The 22,236-nt window shown below is 43.8% G+C and overlaps 1 protein-coding gene across 5 annotated transcripts in view; it reads right to left on the bottom strand.

Annotated features, from left to right (window-relative positions):
- The window catches only part of ASCC1 (activating signal cointegrator 1 complex subunit 1), a 419,091-nt gene that overhangs the window by 195,627 nt on the left and 201,228 nt on the right, over nt 1–22,236 (bottom strand). For 4 of the 5 annotated variants that reach the window (XM_073685719.1, XM_073685717.1, XM_073685721.1 and 1 more), the window contains exons 8-9: nt 21,873–21,997; nt 16,938–17,017 (exon numbers count right to left, since the gene is read on the bottom strand). In XM_073685719.1, coding sequence (XP_073541820.1) covers nt 16,938–17,017; nt 21,873–21,997 — 205 coding nt within the window. Of the gene's footprint in view, nt 1–16,909; nt 17,018–21,872; nt 21,998–22,236 lie in introns of all 5 variants that reach the window. The other variant, XM_073685720.1, reaches the window with a different exon arrangement.

Genomic DNA, 22,236 nt, shown 5'->3' with positions numbered 1-22,236 from the left:
CAAAGAGGAGTGGACCAAAACTCCCCCTGATATGTGCGCAACCCTCATCATCAACTACAAAAAATGTCTGACTGCTGTGCTTGCCAACAAGGATTTTGCCACCAAGTATTAAGTGTTGTTTGCCAGAGGGATCAAACACTTATTTCTCACTGCAAAATTCAAAAAAAATATCTGATTTATACAATGTGATTTTTTTTGGATATTCTATCTCTCAATGTTAAAATTAACCTACCCTTAAAATTATAGACTGTTCATGTCTTTGTCAGTGGACAAACTTACAAAAACAGCAAGGGATCAAATACTTATTTCCCCCACTGTAGACCTTCATACAGAATAATGACTCCACATAGGGGTGATGGTTCTGGTGTCGCGGGCCAAATATAATCACCCTGCAGGCCAGATTTGGCTCACGGGCCAGAGTTTGAACTGTATGGTCTAGACCAGTGGTCCCCAACCTTTTTTGCACCAGGGACCGGCTTGAAGCAAGATCATTTTTCCATGGCCCAGCAAGGAGGGGGTGGGGTGGGCGGGGCTTTGGTCATATGGGGGCGGGGTAATGGAGGGATTTGGAGTTTAGTGCATACTTATCATATAGTGTAGACCAGGTCCCCGCCAGGAGCTATGCCAGGAGCCCCACATAATGTGCTGTGCCAGGAGCCGCATCACTGAGGCCCCATCACGCCCTGCAGCAGGACAGGGCAGCTGTCCTGACAGCTGCTGTTCAGCTGCATTTACTTCATCCCAGGGGCGGACACAGACTGTAGTGGGCCCCTGTGCAAGAAATTTTTGGGGGCCCCCCCCGCCCTTCATAAGGCAACAAAGTTATGTAAACATAACCCCCCCATGTGCATCTCTCACCCCCCCATGTGCATCTCTCATCCCCCTCCGTGCATCTCTCATCCCCCTCCGTGCATCTCTCATCCCCCTCCGTGCATCTCTCATCCACCCCCCGTGCATCTCTCATCCCCCCCATGCATCTTTCATCCACCCCCCGTGCATCTCTCATCCACCCCCCGTGCATCTCTCATCCCACCCGTGCATCTCTCACCCCTCCCCTCCCTCCCATGTGCATCTCTCATCTCTCCCCTCCCCCCATGTGCATCTCTCATCTCTCCCCTCCCTCCCATGTGCATCTCTCATCTCTCCCCTCCCCCCCATGTGGATCTCTCATCTCTCCCCTCCCCCATGTGCATCTCTTATCTCTCCCCTCCCCCCCATGTGGATCTCTCATCTCTCCCCTCCCCCATGTGCATCTCTCATCTCTCCCCTCCCCCCCATGTGGATCTCTCATCTCTCCCCTCCCCCCATGTGCATCTCCCATTCCCCCCACTCCTAGTTAATTGTATTTAAAAAAAAATAAAACTTGTTATACTTACCCCCATGCGATCCCTGCAGAATCCTGGCGCTCGTCCAAATCGCTGACACCAGGTTCTCCTGACTTCCGGCCATGTGACGGCGCCGTCACATGACCGGAAGTCAGGGGAATCATGAAGGTGCTGCCGCAGCAGCGCAGCGCTAAGATGTCCCGGACCCGGCGCTTAGCATGCGGCCGGGGGCCCCATGAGGAGAGAGACGCACAAGAGGGGGTCTCCGAGGGGGCTCCTACCGGCCGGGCCCCATACTGGAGTCAGGGCAGTCATGCCCTGATGGCGGCCCTGCTGGAGGCTGGAGGGGCCCCCTCTCCCCGCGGACCGGCTGAAAAACCCCAACGGCCCGGTCCTGGTCCGCGGACCGGCGGTTGGGGACCTCTGGTCTAGACTCATAATATTGCACTGCACAATTGCAGATTTCAAATTCATTAAAAAGGACTATCAAGATTGAAAAAAATGTTTGAAAAATGACACTTCACATTAAAATATACATTTGTCCAATATGTGTTTACTAAAACATTAAGTTGCTTCCATTGCCTCTTCCCTTTTTGGTAGGAGCTCTTTCATTGCTTTGTCATCTCAACACAGAGGAAACTGCTCCCACTCTCTTCTTTTACAAGACATCTTCAAGATCAGGTGGCCAAAGAGGTTAACAGGTTGAAAAGGGGTTGTGAAGCAGATGCTCCCCCTGTAGTCAGATCCCAGTACCCCAAGATAATCAGCCGCACTCTAGGAGAATTGCAAATAATGTCCGTTTTTTATTATTTATCATGAAAAAAACATCTACCACAGTGTTCAATATTACAAGCAATGATGGGAAAAGCGATTGTTTTTACGTTTTGACACAAGCCTGGGTCTTTTTCAAAAATTACTATATCAGATTATGTAAATTGTGTAAGGTAGTGGCGTATAGAGCGCTTGTCAAAGTAGCCTGGTGTCCCAAACAGGGCATGGAGCGTCAGGAGGATTGGGCGCAAGGCGCAACGTGCACTATCTGTGGCGGTTGTACAGATAGCGCACGTTGCATGGAGGCATGTACTTCTTCAAGTTTCCATGGATAAGAATGAAGTGATTAACCAGAGTCAGCATGGGTTTGTAACTAACAAGTCATGTCAGACTAACTTAATTTCCTTCTATGACAGAATCACTGACTGGGTGGATCAGGGAAATGCTGTAGATATAGTATATCTTGACTTCAGCAAAGCATTTGACAAAGTATCTCACACCATCCTTATTGAAAAAATGACCAAGTATGCAATGGACCAGGCAACTGTTAGGTGGATTCATAACTGGCTTAGTGATCGGACTCAAAGGGTGGTTGTAAATGGCTTCACATCCAGCTGGATGAATGTCTCAAGTGGGGTACCACAGGGCTCCGTCCTGGGACCTGTATTGTTCAACATCTTTATCAATGATTTAGATGAAGGAATTGAGGGTAAACTGATTAAATTTGCTGATGACACAAAGCTAGGAGGGATAGCTAATACTAGAGAAGAGAGAGAGAGAGGATTCAAAAAGACCTAAATAAACTGGAGCACTGGGCAGCAACTAACAGAATGGTTTTTAACAGGGAAAAATGCAAAGTACTTCATCTGGGCAATAAAAATGAAAAAAGCATATACAGAATGGGAGGAATAGAGCTAAGCAACAGTACATGTGAAAAGACTTAGGTATACTAATAGATCATAGACTGAACATGAGTCAACAGTGTGATGCAGCAGCAAAAAAGGCAAATACAATTCTGGGATGTATTAACAGAAGCATACAGTCTAGATCACGTGAAGTCATTATCGGTCTCTACTCCTCTTTGGTCAGACCTCATCTGGAATACTGTGTACAGTTTTGGGCACCACATTTTAAAAAAGACATAGACAAACTGGAGCAAGTTCAGAGAAGAGCGACCAGAATGGTGACTGGTCTGCAAACCATGTCCTATGAGGAACGGTTACAGGATTTGGGAATGTTTAGCTTGCAAAAATGAAGACTGAGAGGAGACTTAATAGCTGTCTACAAATATGTCAAGGGCTGTCACATTGTAGAAGGATCATCTTTATTCTCATTTGCACAAGGAAAGACTAGAAGCAATGGGATGAAACTAAATGGGAGGAGACACAGATTAGATATTAGAAAAAACTTTTTGACAGTTAGGGTGATTAATGAGTGGAACAGGCTGCCACGAGAGGTGGTGAGTTCCCCTTCAATGGTCGTCTTCAAACAGAGGCTGGACAGACATCTGTCTGAGATGATCTAGTGAATCCTGCTTTGAGCAGGGGGTTGGACCAGATGACCCAGGAGGTCCCTTCCAACTCTACCATTCTATGATTCTATGATTCTATCTACTCATGGGAATACAGGGCTGTCTGCTTCTCTTTCAGGCAGTCGGTCAGTCACAGAGGCTATCTCCCTTCTGTAAATCCTATTCACTCTACATGCTCTCTGTAACTGACCCAAATTGGCTGGAAATCAGTCCCTCAATAAGTTTACATTCTGCACATCAGCAATCAACACACCCCTAACCGCCTGCAGAAGAAAACACACAATAAAAGTGAGTGATCTGGACCAACATCATAGCAACAAGTTTAGTAGGAGTGTAACGAGAGTCCGTTTCCACCATCAACATTATCAAAGCTTCCCGATTCAGCCTGGCTCCTCGTTTAAACCCCTTTGGTTGCTTGATCTGTTGACATCTCAACATAGAAGTGAGGGGAAGCCGTTTCATCTGTGTTGAGATTCATCATAAATATCATCATAAATATCTTGTTCAGATAATTTCAATGTTCAACAATAAATTTGTTAAAACACAATTAGAATATATGCATTGCTAAATGTCTCCCAAAGAAAAAGTTCTGAATGCTGATATGGAAGGTCTGTAACAGAAAAGTGGTTATAGTTCTGTATTTAATATTCAATATTGGTCGCCATTTTGTATATAAATTCTCACTGAAATGTACATTGATCGCTACAGGACATTCTGTAATATTCATTGATCATTATAAAGTCACTGTGTACTGCTCTCTGGATTGTCAGGCTGTACAGAACATGGCATTCCTTCCTTTTGCTCTTATTAGAATTTGCTCCAAGCACTGAATTTGAATTTCTATCTATCTTTTCTAGATTAGGTTTGATATCTACTAATTATTTTAGTGTCCTCGAAAATCATACTGAACAAGAAGATAAAGTCAAGTCATTCAAAAGTAGAAAAATAACTTATCAGTATTACCATTCACAAATTGATAATATAAAAAAAAAACAATATTACACCAAGACTTGTAACTGGTATAAATCCAGCAGAATCCAATTGAAAGTTAACAAATAACATAAGGGGTAAGGTTACGAACATTAGTCAGCGCACACATGCTGTATCTGTGTAAGTGAATGAGAATTGTGAACTGGAGCTTTGTTAGCTTGATTTTTAAACAAGTCGCACCAAGTAAAACACTGAATTGTATACAAAAGATTTACAAAAGAAATGCAAAAACCTGTAAGCAGCAAATAAACAGAGACTAAGTGAATAGAAAGACTACAGTTAAATGGCATGCAGTAATTACTGGACTTGTACACTCTGTGTGTACTTTCATTGTATTAAATCTGAATGGTTTGAAGTCAATCGAGGAACAAAAACCCACTAAAACATCATGGATAGGGCAAGCTGTGAATGAACAAAAAATGCAGAATGCCATGAGAGCACAGCATTCAGTAAAAAGTGAAAGTTTCTAATGGAATCCCGATGTGTGATACAGAAGCATGTGTAAGCCCAGACGAAACATTATAGGCAGCTGGGAGACAGGTATAATGATAGCCGGGAGAACGGAATCTAGGAGATAGGGGGAACAGAAGCTGGGAGACGGGGAGAACGGAAGCTGGGAGACAGGAAACAACGGAAGCTGGGAGAAGGGGAGAGCGGAAGCTGGGAGACAGGGACAACGGAAGCTGGGAGACAGGGACAACGGAAGCTGGGAGACAGGAAACAACGGAAGCTGGGAGAAGGGGAGAGCGGAAGCTGGGAGACAGGGACAACGGAAGCTGGGAGACAGGGACAACGGAAGCTGGGAGACAGGGACAACGGAAGCTGGGAGACGGGGAGAACGGAAGACGGGAGACGGGGACAACGGAAGCTGGGAGACAGGGACAACGGAAGCTGGGAGACAGGGACAACGGAAGCTGGGAGACAGGGACAACGGAAGCTGGGAGACAGGGACAACGGAAGACGGGAGACAGGGAGAACGGAAGACGGGAGACAGGGACAACGGAAGCTGGGAGAAGGGGAGAGCGGAAGCTGGGAGACAGGGAGAACGATAGCCGGGAGAACGGAAACTGGGAGACAGGGAGAACGGAAGATGGGAGACAGGGAGAACGGAAGATGGGAGACAGGGAAAAAGGAAGATGGGAGACAGGGAGAATGGAAGCTGGGAGACAGGGAGAACGGAAGCTGGGAGACAGGGAGAACTGAAGATGGGAGACAGGGAGAACGGAAGATGGGAGACAGGGAGAACTGAAGATGGGAGACAGGGAGAACGGAAGCTAGGAGACAGGGAGAATGGAAGCTGGGAGACAGGGAGAACGGAAGCTGGGAGACAGGAAGATCGGAAGATGGGAGACAGGGAGAACGGAAGATCGGAAGATGGGAGACAGTGAGAACAGAAGATGGGAGACAGGGAGAACAGAAGAAGGGAGACAGGGAGAATGGAAGATCGGAAGCTGGGAGACAGGGAGAATGGAAGCTGGGAAACAACAGGGAGAACAGAAGCTGGGAGACAGGGAGAACAGAAGCTGGGAGACAGGGAGAACGGAAGCTAGGAGACAGGGAGAACGGAAGCTGGGAGACAGGGACAACGGAAGCTGGGAGACAGGGAGAACGGAAGACGGGAGACGGGGACAACGGAAGCTGGGAGACAAGGACAACGGAAGCTGGGAGACAGGGACAACGGAAGACGGGAGACCGGGAGAACGGAAGACGGGAGACAGGGACAACGGAAGCTGGGAGAAGGGGAGAGCGGAAGCTGGGAGACAGGGAGAACGATAGCCGGGAGAACGGAAACTGGGAGACAGGGAGAACGGAAGCTGGGAGACGGGGACAACGGAAGCTGGGAGACGGGGACAACGGAAGCTGGGAGACGGGGACAACGGAAGCTGGGAGACGGGGACAACGGAAGCTGGGAGACGGGGACAACGGAAGCTGGGAGACGGGGACAACGGAAGCTGGGAGACGGGGACAACGGAAGCTGGGAGACGGGGACAACGGAAGCTGGGAGAAGGGGACAACCGAAGCTGGGAGACGGGGACAACCGAAGCTGGGAGACGGGGACAACCGAAGCTGGGAGACGGGGACAACCGAAGCTGGGAGACGGGGACAACCGAAGCTGGGAGACGGGGACAACCGAAGCTGGGAGACGGGGACAACCGAAGCTGGGAGACGGGGACAACCGAAGCTGGGAGACGGGGACAACCGAAGCTGGGAGACGGGGACAACCGAAGCTGGGAGACGGGGACAACCGAAGCTGGGAGACGGGGACAACGGAAGCTGGGAGACGGGGACAACGGAAGCTGGGAGACGGGGACAACGGAAGCTGGGAGACGGGGACAACGGAAGCTGGGAGACGGGGACAATGGAAGCTGGGAGACAGGGACAACGGAAGCTGGGAGACAGGGAGAAGGGAAGATGGGAGACAGGGAGAAGGGAAGAAGGGAGACAGGGAGAAGGGCAGATGGGAGACAGGGAGAAGGGAAGATGGGAGACAGGGAGAAGGGAAGATGGGAGACAGGGAGAACGGAAGATGGGAGACAGGGAAAAAGGAAGATGGGAGACAGGGAAAAAGGAAGATGGGAGACAGGGAAAACGGAAGCTAGGAGACAGGGAGAACGGAAGCTAGGAGACAGGGAGAATGGAAGCTGGGAGACAGGGAGAACGGAAGCTGGGAGACAGGGAGAACGGAAGATGGGAGACAGGGAGAACGGAAGATCGGAAGATGGGAGACAGGGAGAATGGAAGATGGGAGACAGTGAGAACAGAAGATGGGAGACAGGGAGAATGGAAGATCGGAAGCTGGGAGACAGGGAGAACGGAAGCTGGGAGACAGGGAGAACAGAAGCTGGGAGACAGGGAGAACGGAAGCTGGGAGACAGGGAGAACGGAAGCTAGGAGACAGGGAGAACGGAAGCTGGGAGACATCCATGACAGAAGCTGGGAGACAGGTTAAATAAACTGGGAGCACAGGTGTAACATAATCTGGGGGCACAGGTATAACAAAAGATCAATCCTATGGGAATCTAATGTTCTTGTCTCACACCATGTCAGTCTTTTTCTTATAGGTGTCTGAACACAAAAAAACCTTTTCTGTTTTTATACTTATATCAGAAGCATATCAGTCATTTCCCTGCTGATCTAATGGAGGTATCAACAGTGAAGGTGCTCATACACCATGCACCCTAGACAGAGGCAGTTGAATGATTGGCCAGAGCTCCTTCCGGTTCACAAATAGATAGGACCTGGGATCAGCTGAGCGTGCATGTAATTTCAATGGGGAGTTGCTGCTGAATATCTCTGGTAGTGGTTTCCCTCCGATAGAAATAAAAGGATAGGATGTTGTAATACACCATGTTAAATTTCTCTCTCCTGATATCATCTATCCAGGAAGTAAATCACAATAGACATGATATATCTGCCTAGAATGGACTTAAGTTACAGATGGATATAAAAAAGATAACAATAAAATCTATAAAACCTCAGCAAAATATCAAAACACAGACATCAATCAGAAACCACTAACAACCTTCTATAAATGACTCTGTGTATCCAAGGGTAGAGAAGGCCATTGGTGCCCATAGCTATATGAATTTTTGGCTCTGAACCACTAAGAAGTTTCTGCTATGATAACATACAATGATGTAAAATCCTATTAGCACAAATTTCATTGAATCTTAACATGGCAGAAAAACACAAAACAAGTGTATCAAGTAAATGATGGTAGAGGATGTAGGTGAGGAATTGGTGAGGGCAAAATAGTAGAACTTTATTTTCCATAGTAATTACAAAGGAACATAAAAAGCCCATAAGGCATGAGCCAATCCTCCTTCAATTTGATCTGCCACCAGATCGAACATAAGTAATTAGTATATATCATGAAGTAGATCACCTGGCCCTGATGAGGGTGGTGTACAAACATAGCAAATCCATCCCAGAGTGACTCCATCATCATTTCTGGGCATTTTATGAGCACAGCTTTACCCTGCCAGACTTTATCCAAGTCCAAGAGTATTCAAGCTATAAACTTTATTTCCTCTCACCTAGACTGATTGGCAAGATCTTTTCACCAATTTTTCATCAATTTTGCCAAATAATAATACTAATTACAAAGAATCTACATTTGGAGAGTGCTGTATTTTTTTGGACATTTGTTTGGTATTCTCCCTACAGACACAACCTCCGCTGTTTCTGAGCATTTTATTTAATTTTTGAATTGAATGTGACATGTCAGACAAAGCATTCGATAGAGGCAGCCTATGTATGCACAAGCTGATTCACAGAAACGCAGGACAGTTCTGCTGGTCAATTTCTGGAAAAGAAAAATAGGCAGCCAAATGTCCAGACACCCATCATTGCTGCAGAAGATTATGAGAAGCTCAAGGTGATCAATGCGGGACTTATGCCATCAGGCAAACATGTTGGGGTGTGCTGAGAACGCTCCAGCTGAAGCGGCAAGAAGCGTCAGCTGTGAAATAGTTGATGAAGGGGGATATATAAAAAACGTGTTATTTTTGCAAGTGGCATGTAGGCGGCCATTTGGAACAAGTAAATCATTCTGCCATTATCCTGCACAAACCACCTAGAGGAAATAGGGTTAGTTTTTTGTTGCCTACTCTTAAAAGAAAACATAATTTTAATCCAGCTGTATTACCACTTGAGCTCAGCATATACAGTAGTTATTAGAACTGAGCGGATCAGGCAAAATTTGAATTTGCCTGTTCGCGCGTTTTTTTCCCTGGTAATTTTATTTGCAGAGAAACAAATTTAATGTCCTTTATTGCTCTGGGTTCTCCGTAGACACCAGAACGTAATAAACCAATTATATATGTAAAAAAATCCTTATACTCACCTCACCTCACCATCTCCTATCTAGTCCTTGCAATATCTTCAGATCACTGCCACTCGCGCAGAAATTCCCGAGCCTCTCATGCTGGGCCAGGACTTCTAGCTTTGACGGAGTCCTGGAAGGTTCTGCGCATGCACGTGCAAGGTCACAGTGCATGCCGTGACATCCTGACACCATGACCTTACAGGCGCTTGTGCAAAACACTGCTGGGCCCTCATCAAAGTCTTAAGTCCTGGCCTAGCATGGGAGGCTTGAGGATTTCAGCGCAAGCGGAGATGATCTAGGTGCAGCAAAAAAACAAAGAGAGGAGTAGAAGGATTTTTTTTTTACCATTTTAATGGCTTTCTACGGTTCAGAAAAATGGCGGCCAGCGGATGCCAATTTGCTGAATCTGCACAGAAGCAAAATATAAAACAATCCTATCTTGGTGAACGCAGATTTTTTTAAATTTGAGTAGAATTCAATTCCACTCGAATTTAATCGCTTACCTCCTAGTAGTTACATAAGTGTTGTTACTTTATCATCTAAATCCTTTTTGAAACAACGGTTTCTGCTAACGCTGCTTTATGTAGTAAGCTATTCCACAGCTTCACAGATCTTATCTTTTGAGGATACTTTACACAAAACCATTTTCCTTCAGTATATCCATATACAGTATTTTCAGTATAGCCATATACAGTGCCTACAAATAGTATTCAACCCCCTGCAGATTTAGCTGGTTGACACATGCAGAATTAACTTGGCATTGTGACATTTGTATTGTAGATCAGCCTGGAAGTGGGAAATGCACTGCAGCAAATTTTTTTTTTTTTTTTTTTAAACTTTAATTCAGAGTGTCATTTATTATTCAACCCCTCAAACCACAAGAATTCTGTTTGGTCCCCCAAAAGTATTAAGAAGTAGTTCAGGCACCAAGAATAATGAGCTTCACATGTGTGGATTAAAGATCTCTTTTGCCAGCCTTTTCTGACTATTTAAGACCCTCCCCAAACTTGTGAACAGCACTCAGACATGGTCAACATGGGAAAGACAAAGGAGCATTCCAAGGCCATCAGAGACAAGATCGTGGAGGGTCACAAGGCTGGCAAGGGGTACAAAACCCTTTCCAAGGAGTTGGGCCTACCTGTCTCCACTGTTGGGAGCATCATCCGTAAGTGGAAGGCTTATGGAACTACTGTTAGCCTTCCACGGCCAGGACAGCCTTTGAAAGTGTCCTCCCGTGCCGAGGCCAGGCTTGTCCGAAGAGTCAAGGCTAACCCAAGGACAACAAGGAAGGAGCTCCGGGAAGATCTCATGGCAGTGGGGACATTGGTTTCAGTCAATACCATAAGTAACGTACTCCACCGCAATGGTCTCCGTTCCAGACGAGCCCGTAAGGTACCTTTACTTTCAAAGCGTCATGTCAAGGCTCGTCTACAGTTTGCTCATGATCACTTGGAGGACTCTGAGACAGACTGTTCAAGGTTCTATGGTCTGATGAGACCAAGATCGAGATCTTTGGTGCCAACCACACACGTGACGTTTGGAGACTGGATGGCACTGCATACGACCCCAAGAATACCATCCCTACAGTCAAGCATGGTGGTGGCAGCATCATGCTGTGGGACTGTTTCTCTGCCAAGGGGCCTGGCCATCTGGTCCGCATCCATGGGAAGATGGATAGCACGGCCTACCTGGAGATTTTGGCCAAGAACCTCCGCTCCTCCATCAAGGATCTTAAGATGGGTCGTAATTTCATCTTCCAACAAGACAACGACCCAAAGCACACAGCCAAGAAAACCAAGGCCTGGTTCAATAGGGAAAAAGTCAAGGTGTTGGAGTGGCCTAGTCAGTCTCCTGACCTTAACCCAATTGAAAACTTGTGGAAGGAGCTCAAGAATAAAGTCCACATGAGACACCCAAAGAACCTAGATAACTTGGAGAAGATCTGCATGGAGGAGTGGGCCAAGATAACTCCACAGACCTGTGCCGGCCTGATCAGGTCTTATAAAAGACGATTATTAGCTGTAATTGCAAACAAGGGTTATTCCACAAAATATTAAACATAGGGGTTGTATAATAATTGACCCACACTTTTATGTTTAAAATTTAATAAAATTCAACTGAGCAACATAACTTTTTGGTTTGTAAGATTTATGCTTCTGTTCATAAAACCTACTCTCGTTTGCAGTTTGAAGGCTCTAACTTATTTGCATCTTATCAAACCAGCTAAATCTGCAGGGGGTTGAATACTACTTGTAGGCACTGTACATACCAAATTCATATACCCTCCTAGAAATATTTTCTTGAGACTAAACACATAAAACACATTAAGAAGCACTCTTATCCTCTTAATAGATTGCAGTCATCATATTATACAGCACTGTGTACTTACAATTGTTCATTATGCCTTTCTACCCAGCTAATTCTTCTGTTTTCCATTAGGTCCATTAAAAACTGATTAGCTGAATCACGTGATTAAAAACTGACTATCTGAATCCTTCTAAGCTCTATGTAGAAACAGGAGGTCAGTTTTCCCTGCATGAGCCATGAGTCACTGCAAAAGTCCCTGGCAGGCAGTTGGGTCCAGAGTTAAAAAAGAATGATTTCTGCAAGGAGAAGAAACTTCCTGCTTCTACATAAAGCATAGAAAAGAGAAGAATTAGCTGGGTAGAAAGGCAAAATGAGCAATTGTAAGTATACAGTGCCATATAATATGATGACTGCAATATATTAAGAGGATAAAAACTTTGAAGGGAGGAGTGCTTCTTTAACTTTCCATATAGCTAAGATACTCCATGCACTCTACTAGTTTTGTTGCCCTTGCTTGTACCTTTTGCTCCTTTTATGAACATCTATGTAAAATCAATGATCAAGAATTACTAATCTGATGAATCAATGATGGCAGTGGTAACATTGGTCATGTATGTTCAGTAGATTGTGTGTATCAATGAGCTACAGAATTCTTCGTTTCTACTGGAAAACAGTTAAAAGTTTCAACATCAACAAATCTTCTCCCGCTGCGGCGACTATGGACACTAAATTTCATCTTGTAGCGTTTGCACACAAAACAAATAATGTGGCACGGAAAACAGCACCACAGCTAACAATAATGAGCAGAATTTATTTTGTGAACACGACTTAACAAGTCGAGTCACAGTCTCAGATTTCATATGAGAAAAAATAGATGAAATCTTTCTGAAAAAAATAAAGTCCCTTTCCAATAAATAATAAAAACAAATTAAAGCAGTGTGCTCTTAATGACCACAACATTCACTGTTCTACTTTACTACAAAGAACACTTTAATTTTACCATACATGCCAAGCTCGCCGCTAAGCACTAGGAGATCCAAAGAATGGCGATAAGTTACAGCACACAATCCCTGAAGACACATTTCCAAAGAAAATGATCTAACTGGAAGTGTCAGAAAATAGTAGGTACTAGCAGAACACAAATGTATCAAAGGCACTAAAATGGTGATATTTGAATCAATTCTCTTGAGAATAATACCGCTAGACTGTGAATAATGGCGGGAGCCTTTGTGAGGCTCTTGCATTAGAAAAGAAGTAAATATAATACACGAAGGATGAAAAAACATGGTGTTGTTTTACAGAGTCGCTACCGCAAAGGCAAGGAGCCTAAATACAAATCGCTAATAGGGCTCAGGGTCTAGAGATTTAGTATTAAGTGTATGATTGGTTGTGGTCCGACCACTGTGACCACCACTGATACCATTTACACTCAACATTGAAATTGCAACACCTAGAGCGGAAAGTCATGGAATTATGGAAATCACAGGATCAATAGAAATGTTACTGATATGCAAATTATAAAAATCAAAACAAAATTTTCAAAAACATCTCCATTGATTCAGTATTGAGTATGAGCGCCACATACAGAATTCCCCTTAACCTCATTGATAGCAGCCAAGGCGTGTATTAATGGTTGTCTGAGGAATGTTCTCCTTAATGAACCTTGGCTACAAATCATCATGATCCGATGCTGGCAGCTTCTTTTTCAATTGCTGACCTATGACATCCCGGATGTGCTCGATGGGAAGCAAGTCCGAAGATGCTGCAGGCCACTGTAGCACTTTTGGCCAAAGTAGCAAAAATAACATGTTGTTTGGAGTTGACATATTGAAATATAGCTCCTGGGACTCTTTGGAGAAATGGCCATACTACTGGTTTCACAACCAATGTATCAATGTAATGCCGAGCTGATAGTGTCTTTGGAATGAAGACTAGAGGAGTTTAGTTACTGTGTATTATTCCAGTCCTCACCAATGTCTTGTGATTAAGAATATTGAGATGTTCCCTTGAGAATGCCTCTTCATGAACTAACGCCATTGCTCTTAACGACTATCATGGTGCAGAGTAAGAGGGTAACGGAGACTGGAATGGAGGTCCATCCTGTTCAGCAACAAGTCCTCCTTTTGTTTTGGATGAAATGATAGCCGGTGAATGGTCAAGAGACCATGAAGTCAGCAACATGAAGGGGCCTTCACTAGGCAAAGTCACACCAGTCCAACTCCCAGATTACAGAAGTAAGCTGCTAGAGGTTCTGGTAGTGGCTTACTCCACTTTCAAAATACTTGCACACTCGGCCGAGTAGAGAGATCGGCTGGCTTTAGTGACTAACAATAGCCAGAGATACTAAAAAACTTCAGATGAATGTCCCTAGTCACAGACTGAGATTTTCCCCACTTTCCAAGGTAACTTACTTTTCGCTCATTGAATCCCTGCTCTATACACAGTGTTAAACGACTGCTGACCGTCAACATGCTTGTTCAGCACACGTAGCCCCGTTCACTCAAGACAATGTGTTCTGCAAATCAAAATATCATTTCTCCTAATGAATGAGCATTTTGCTGGCTCGTTGGGTGATCAGCTGCCTGTTTAAACTGTACGATGCTCGTGAAACGAGCGCTCCTAGGAGTGCACGTTCATGATAATCTTGTACAATAATTTAACCTTTAGTCCCTAAAGGAATAGGAAAGAGTGCTGAGTGGTAAATCAACATTTACTTTTATTAGACCATGTCCATGCATGAAGGATTTGTTAATATACATTGTTTATTCTACATGTAAAATTGGTGCAAAATTTTAACTTTTGAGCAGAGTGGTGGAAAAAACCAAAGCGGTAAATCTGGGTCTGAGCAAACCCTCCAAGCACACTGGTCACATCAGTGATGGTTTTTAGTATGTCCAGAGCTGTTTTACATGTCTCCAACTTATACTTTTCTATTGTTACATTTAATTAAAGGTCAATTAAAGGTTAGAAACCATTCAATGCAACAATTGATGTGCAGTAAATAAAGCCCAGGTGAAAGAGGGCAAATTATATTTTGTAATCCCTTTATAGCATCTTTCACAGTTTACTGATGGAGGGGAATTATTTTGGTCAGTGTGCATAAATGTGGATCTTCAGCCACAAGGAACTTTTGGGAAAACTTTAATCAAGATTGCAAAATAGGTGGCCCCTCTGGCTATGCCCCACTGAGGCTGCGTGCCCACTATGCGTTTTTCAAGTGTTTTTGCCGAGGAATTTCCGCAGCGAAAACGCTTAAAAAAAGCTTGGTAATACATGCCCCATGGTCCCCAAAGATAATCCGCATCTGCTCTGCACAGAAATTTACGCTGCGAATTATCATTGCGGAAAAATACGCAGCATGTCCATTAATTTTGCGGACACGCAGCGTAATCGCCGCCATTGACTTGCATTGAAACGCTTGATATCCGCATGACTGCATGTGCACATGCAGATATCATGTGGTTCAATGTGCGGATGGTACCCAGGTCTGGAGAAGAAGAGACTCTCATCCAGACTTGGGTACCATAGAAACTGTAAAAAAAAGAATTTAAAAGAAAAAATAAAGATTATACTTACCTTTCGATGTCCCCCGGCCTCAACAGCGATGCGCCCGGTCTCTTGTACAGCTTGCGGTGGTGTGAGGACCTGACATGACACATGACTCAATGACGTCACCGCAGGTCCGTCACACCACCGCGAGCCGCCCAAGACACTGGACGGAGAAAACACAGGGAGGACATCGTAAGGTAAGTATAATCTTTATTTTTTATTTTTTACCATTCTTATTCTTTTTTTAACTAACTTGGTCACACTCTATAAATCCATGCCGGTTGCATGGATTTATATAGTGTGAACAAGTTGTCAAGCACTTTCCATGTGATGCTAAAATCGCTTGGAAAAGCGCTTGATAACCCGCATGCAGAAATGCATGTGAAGAACGCTTGACAAAACGCTTCTACCTGGCGGGAAAAACGCATGTGTTTTTCCTGACAGGGAGAAGCGTAAAAAATATGCAGCATTTCTGCATCGTGGGCACATAGCCTCAGAGTCGGTGAGAAAATGTCACAATATTTTTCCACAAGCGCTAGTCTCATGACTTCTCCCCATGATATACATTTATGTTACATGCAGTAAGTAGGCAACATGTGTTCAATGGTTTAACACAGGTCATATATCTAAAAATCATTTTATACAATGGTATCTCCATCACAGTGCATATTTCCAAATCTGCAAATACAGGCTGACAACAACTGCATAAAGGCTTTCTCTGCGCAGTTGTCAATTGAGAGGAACACAGAATAATGAAATAATCGTGCGGTTTTCGAAAGGAATGAATCATGTGACCTAAGTAAACTGTGATATTCATAAATTTCTATGTGGTCTAATCACTATCATCACTGGAGTCCATCAAGAATGTCATCACTGACGATATGAAGTGATGAATAGAGCTTTTCTGCAGCTTCCAAATGTACTTCCCGTTTTAACTTGTCACCATTTTCAGGATCCCTGCATCTTGGCCAGTAAGTGGAAACATGCCAATTTATAACCGGAGGCTGAAAGTTCTCGTGATCAAAGCTCCTTCCCTGCACTTGTTTCAGCCTTTGCATTTTCAGTTTACATATACTGACAGCAAGCAGAGATCTCAAAATAAGGAACTTAAAGGGAATCTGTCAGCAGTTTTTTGATATCTCATCTGAGAGCAGCATGATGTAGGCAAAGAGAAGTTGAATCCAACGATGTGTCACTTAGATTATTGGGTGCAGCTGTTCTGACACAATCAGAGCTTTTAGATTTAGAATGAAGCAGAGCTGAGGAAGCTAACCCCGCCCACACAACAGCTAACCCCGCCCACACCAGGCTCTCTGTGTACATTGTGCATAGACAGTGATCTGGTTAGTTGCCGGACTAGTCCGGCAATGTTAATCTCTTAGTAATAAATCCTTCACAGTTAGTAAACAACAGCATGTACTTTGACAAGTCATACATCCCTGAATTCTGTGTTTCAGCCGCTATCTCCTGCTGTCTTCAGATTACATAGCAAAAACCTGCTGACAAATTCCTTTTAAATACAGAGAATATTAGAAAGTAGCAAAACATTATTTACATAAAACGGGAAAACCTTTTTAAAACTGTCCAGCTTGGAATTTTTTTTTTTACCTTTTAATGATACCCATTTTCCACTGACCTTCAGAACGTTTCTGGCATCAAATGACTCCCTTTCCCTTTGGCCAGGCTTTCCAGAGAACGTGGTGCTTCTGTCCTCAGCTGTAAAATAGAAAAGCATTTATATAGCATTAAATAATACTAATACAGAGAAAAGAATCCGCTTATACAGGTGATTGTGGAGGCTGGAGCTAAAGATTCATATAATGAGGGTAGAGAGGTTGAAGTTTGTTTTTTTTAACTAAAGAGAGGGCATTACCTGCACATACAGTAATAAAGGACTTGTTAATTAGCTGAGCGTTCGTGTACCTCTACAGCGCACACCCTGCATCTAGGAATCCATCCTAAACACTTACAGACACAATACAATACGGCCCTATTATAGTAATGGCGGCAGGTGACAAGGAATACATTGCAGCACTGCTAGCTCGCAGAATGCCTTCTTTGTTTCAGCTGCAACAAAGCCATTATTTCACTGGCGGCAGCTCTGATTTTCATGCGAATCACGCAGCCCTGAGATTCTTGTAGACGCACTCTTATTAGCCATTGTTTCATAATGACCTAAGAGGCAGATAAACACCATAGAGCTTATTACCAGCACATCACACCTTCCTACGGCACAGCAAACATGCATGTGTTCTCACAAGTACAGGGCGTTATATATATAGAACATGACACAAATCTATATAAAATGCATCAAGCACAATTTGATTTCTCTGGCATCTAAGAGACCTCTGTAAATGGCCACTGAACTTTCCGAAAACTTGATCTCATTTGATTAATAATGTAATAAATAGGCAACCTGCAAAGCAACTGATCAAAAATTATAATTGTGTTTTGCCTGTTACCCTTGAAAATGCACTACAAGGTACAATCCGCTGCCTGTTGTTAAGTGTAATCAGTCTCTAGGAGATGAGATGCCGAGACCGACTCCAGAAAGTGGGGAAGGGTGATTGTCTCTCTGCTCCTGCTCTTCTGTCTGACAAAATGCATAGAGGTATAAAAGAGCTGGGATTACATTTAGGACAACCAAGACACTGGACAACTGCAGGTATTAAGCATGTAGGAAAATGAGGGAAAGGACGTAGCAGCATCTAGAGATCGGTCAGAGTACTCATTGAGAGGAACCACCTACTCAAAAAAAAAGTGGCTTGCAAATTACAATGCATGAGATTCAGGACAGTTCCTGCACATATTAGGCTGGCATGTACATTGACAGCTCTTTTCTCTTGTGAAGGATGAGAGCAGCAATGCTTTCTACAGGTTTTGTGCAAAGGACATATATGCTTTAAATATTAAGTTTCTAATGTAAATGATCTTCCAGAAATTTAGTATATTGCATCCTATACTTTGAATAAGGTGACACAATGGGGAAAGGAAAACAGAGCGTCCCGTACAGAAACATTAAGGTGTGTGATGAAAACCTATCACTCAGCAGATCTCAGGGAAGGAAGTATTACATTTTCACACCTCCCTCAACAGCAGAATTGTGGGAGTAAATTATTTTGAGCAAAGGGCTCCTTCTTTGTATTGATCTCTAAAAGGGTCTCTGGACAGCTGAAGTATCTGAACCACCTGTATGACTGCCCCTGATACGGTATGCAGCTGGCAGTATACATTAAAGGGAACACCTGACAGGACATTCATGCTGCCCAAAGCACATGTTTCATTTTGAAAAGCTGTCTGGGGAGCATGTGTCTCGATGACTAGTCCACGAGGCAGGTCCCAACCGGCTTCTTCCTGCCCCCTCCCCTAGACTGACAGGTTCTTCCGGAAATGTATGTATAGAGAGAGACCTGTTAGTTTAGGGTAGTGAAGCAAAGTGTCATTCTAGTTGCATGTTTCCCACACAAATTTGCAAAGTATGTCTTCTCTAAAATGCTGAGGTATTTCAGAGTAACACATATACGGCTGTCTAACGTACTTACTCTAGGATCAAGGGTAGTCGGATAACTAGCTTTATATAGTAGCCATGTGCTTTGAAGTTGGAAGTATGTGAAAGACCACATTTTTCAGATGCTTCCTAAAATTAATTACCTGCCACACCTGCAGAACCAACCCTGCCGCTAATCTCAGGCCTAGAGACACCCCTGAATTTCCCCAAATCGCGCGCTCACTCCAGACTCCATGTATAAGCCTCTACATGTCTACTGCTTGTGTCACCCAGCACATATATTTCTCTATAGTGCCCGTAAGTATTTCATGACAAATAGAGATGAGCAAACCCAAACTCTGAAGTTCGGAGTTCGTACCGGACCCCTAGTGTCTGGTGCTGGACTCTGAACAAGCTCTTGTCCTGGAAGTTTGTTTTACAGTTACATGGAAGGTCCTTTTACACCACCGCGACTGCTGAAGACACCGGACGCACCGGAGAAGGAGACCGGGGGCCATCGGAAGGTGAATATAATGTTTTTTTTATTTTTAACCATTTTTATTCTTTTTTTACTATTGATGCTGCATTTGCAGCATCGTAACTTGGTCACATAACATAAATCCATGACGGTTGCATGGATTTATATAGTGTGACCAAGTTGTCAAGCACTTTTAAAAGTGATGCTAAAATCGCTTGGAAAAGCGCTTGACAACAAGCATGCGAAATTGCATGTTCAAAATGCTTCACAAACGCTTCTACCTGGCAGAAAAAACGCATGTAAAATCCATGTGCGTTTTTCCTGCCAGGGAGATGCAGAAACGCTCCAGCATTTCTGCATCGTGGGCACTTAGCCTACCAGTACAATGATAGCAGCCGTAATGCAGTGTTCACAGAAAAATTGCAGAAAAAGCATTGTGACATGTACCAGACACAGGCCTCCTATAATGCCCCAATGTTCTTCACTGCACTAGACAATACTATCAGGCAGAGGTGACCTATGGTTTATCTCTTCTATCAGGCTTCTGTATTGAGTCATTTCCAAGTTCTAGGGAATTGAGGATACTGGGACCAGTTCCTGATGTATATGCTAAATAGAGGCAATACCAGATATCTAATAGTGGCATCAGATAATCATAAACTATAAGGCCACCCATTAAAGGGGTTGTGCCAAAAATAGAGTGCATTTTAATTAATAGATCTTAGAATATAAATAATTTCCACAATTGAATATGTTAAAAAAAATATGTTCCTGTCCCAAAATAATCTTATAAATGCGCCAATGTGTAATGGCTGTGTCTGACCGTACAGGAACATGTTGGATATAACACAGATTCTGGGCAGGGGAGAAAGCAAAAGAGAATACAGACAGGACAGCATGCGATCACATGGGATCACAGCTGATTCTTTATGTGAAGAAAAACAAGTTTTTAAACAGGCAGGGAAATGTTTTTCCTTACAGAAAGCAGCTGTGATCCCCTGCTGTCCTGTCTGTATCCTCTTTTCCTTCCTCCCCTGCCCAGGAGATGTGGTATGATCAGACCATGTTCCTGCACGGTCAGACACAGCCATTACACGGTACACAGCAGGGGCACATTTATAAGATTATCTCAACACAGGAACTTTTTTTTAACACATTCAATTGTTGAAGTTATTTTTATTCTATGACCTAAAATGTACTTTGTTTGTGGGACAACCCCTTTAATGGATGATTATTATTACATAGGGGACAGATGGCACTGTATGGCCATCACAAGCATCCAACTCCAACAGACATACAAAATGTGATGTAAATGGGCCCATTCAAGTGTTTTCCAGTACTTTTATATAGCTGACCTATGCTCAGGCAGCTTGCATCATCTGGCACCCCCATCAATCAGCTGGTATGATCTCCGCTGGTGGCTGGACATAAATAGTGTACAGAGCAGGCCAGTACAGCGCCATACACTGACCGCTTCCAGGTACTGCAGATCATCTTCTATTGAAAAGAATAGGAGTTGGTCTGCAGTACCCTGGAGTAGCCACTAATCCGTGCATGGAGCTGCGGGGTTCGCTCCGCACGCTGTTTACACTCGGCTGACGTTGGAGGTGATAACAGCTGATCAGTGGGGGTGCTGGATACAGCCAACGAACATATAATGATTACCTATGTAATGATAGGTCATCAATATAAAAGCAATGGACAAAGCAGTCTTTGCAGACTGAGTTAATTGGTGCTTGTTTATGGCGCCATTCATACGGGCTGACAAAACTGTATGGGGACAGAAAGATCATGAAAAAGATTGCCCTGTCCCCATACATCGTGCATATTATTGGCAGTACATCTGGGTTTATACTGGTTGATGTGCTGTCAATAATAATTTATGGACCCGCATAAACGATCCAATCCACTGACAAACAAGTGTTTTGCTTGTTTGTTGGCTGATCGGCTGCCAGTTTACACGGGCTGATGATCGGGAAACAGCGTCCTTATGAAAGCTCATTTGCTGATTATCGGCCCATGTAAATGGGCCTTTAGATGCCTGTGGATGGATGTTACTGCCAAGCTAAATGCGTTTGCGGACTTGACCCCGTTCCTGATAGCTACATGATGTGATTATAATCTACACGCAATGATACAGAATATATAAATAATGGGAAATAAAAAGCTGTTATCTCTGAGTCTCTGATCTCTATTATAGCTGAAATAACTACAAGCAGAGCCAGTCTAGCAGCCTCTTAATAAACTGCATTATGTTACAGAACAGAAGCATCAAAGCCTCCATCATGCTTATTCTGCGGCCACTAAATGAGAAAAACGTGTAGAAAAGTTTCCAGGATTGAGAACATCTGAGCCAAGATAAAAGCCTGTTCAGTCACACATCAAGCCGCTGTCCTCTCTGCTATTGTGGCACTGAGCATTGCTTTCATTGTCAGGGAATATCACTGCATATTGGATGCACTTGTCTGTTACTTTTCTTCTCCTTTCTGTATATAACAAAACTGAAGACAAGCAAATCTGAAAGGCGAGCCTAGAGAAGAGTAATGAAATGAGCAGTACGCATATTCGCGCCTTCACATCATGATCAGTAAGACATAAACACTTGCCTAAGGGATCTCGTCGGAACAGTGTGTTCATAACCGTAGCGTGAAGTTTTACTCTGTCCCAGTCTTTTAGCATCAGCCCTGAGCCCACAAATCTCTGCATGAAGCGATCCGCTACAAGCTGCAACCTGCGTGAGAGAGGGACAGATTTTATACATCTTCTGAAATCCACTTTCTTAACAAATGCTGAGCAGAGAGTAAAGCATGGCTTCAATCTCCAATGCACCGCAGTCCCTGAAAAAGCCAGAATAAGAGAAACAATTCCTTGTTAGACAATGAGTAAAGGGCCAGTGCACTTCAAAATCTGGTTAAAGTGCATTAAGCATGGCTGAGAAATTGTTTTTTTAAACTGAAATATATTTAAAAG

This window comes from Phyllobates terribilis, unplaced genomic scaffold (genome assembly GCF_046119375.1).
Source record: "Phyllobates terribilis strain yellow unplaced genomic scaffold, ASM4611937v1 Scaffold_5__5_contigs__length_657084704, whole genome shotgun sequence".
In the NCBI taxonomy this organism is placed as follows: Eukaryota; Metazoa; Chordata; class Amphibia; order Anura; family Dendrobatidae; genus Phyllobates; species Phyllobates terribilis.
The sequence above is the reverse complement of the archived record's forward strand: the minus strand, read 5'-3'. Positions and strand labels throughout refer to the sequence as shown.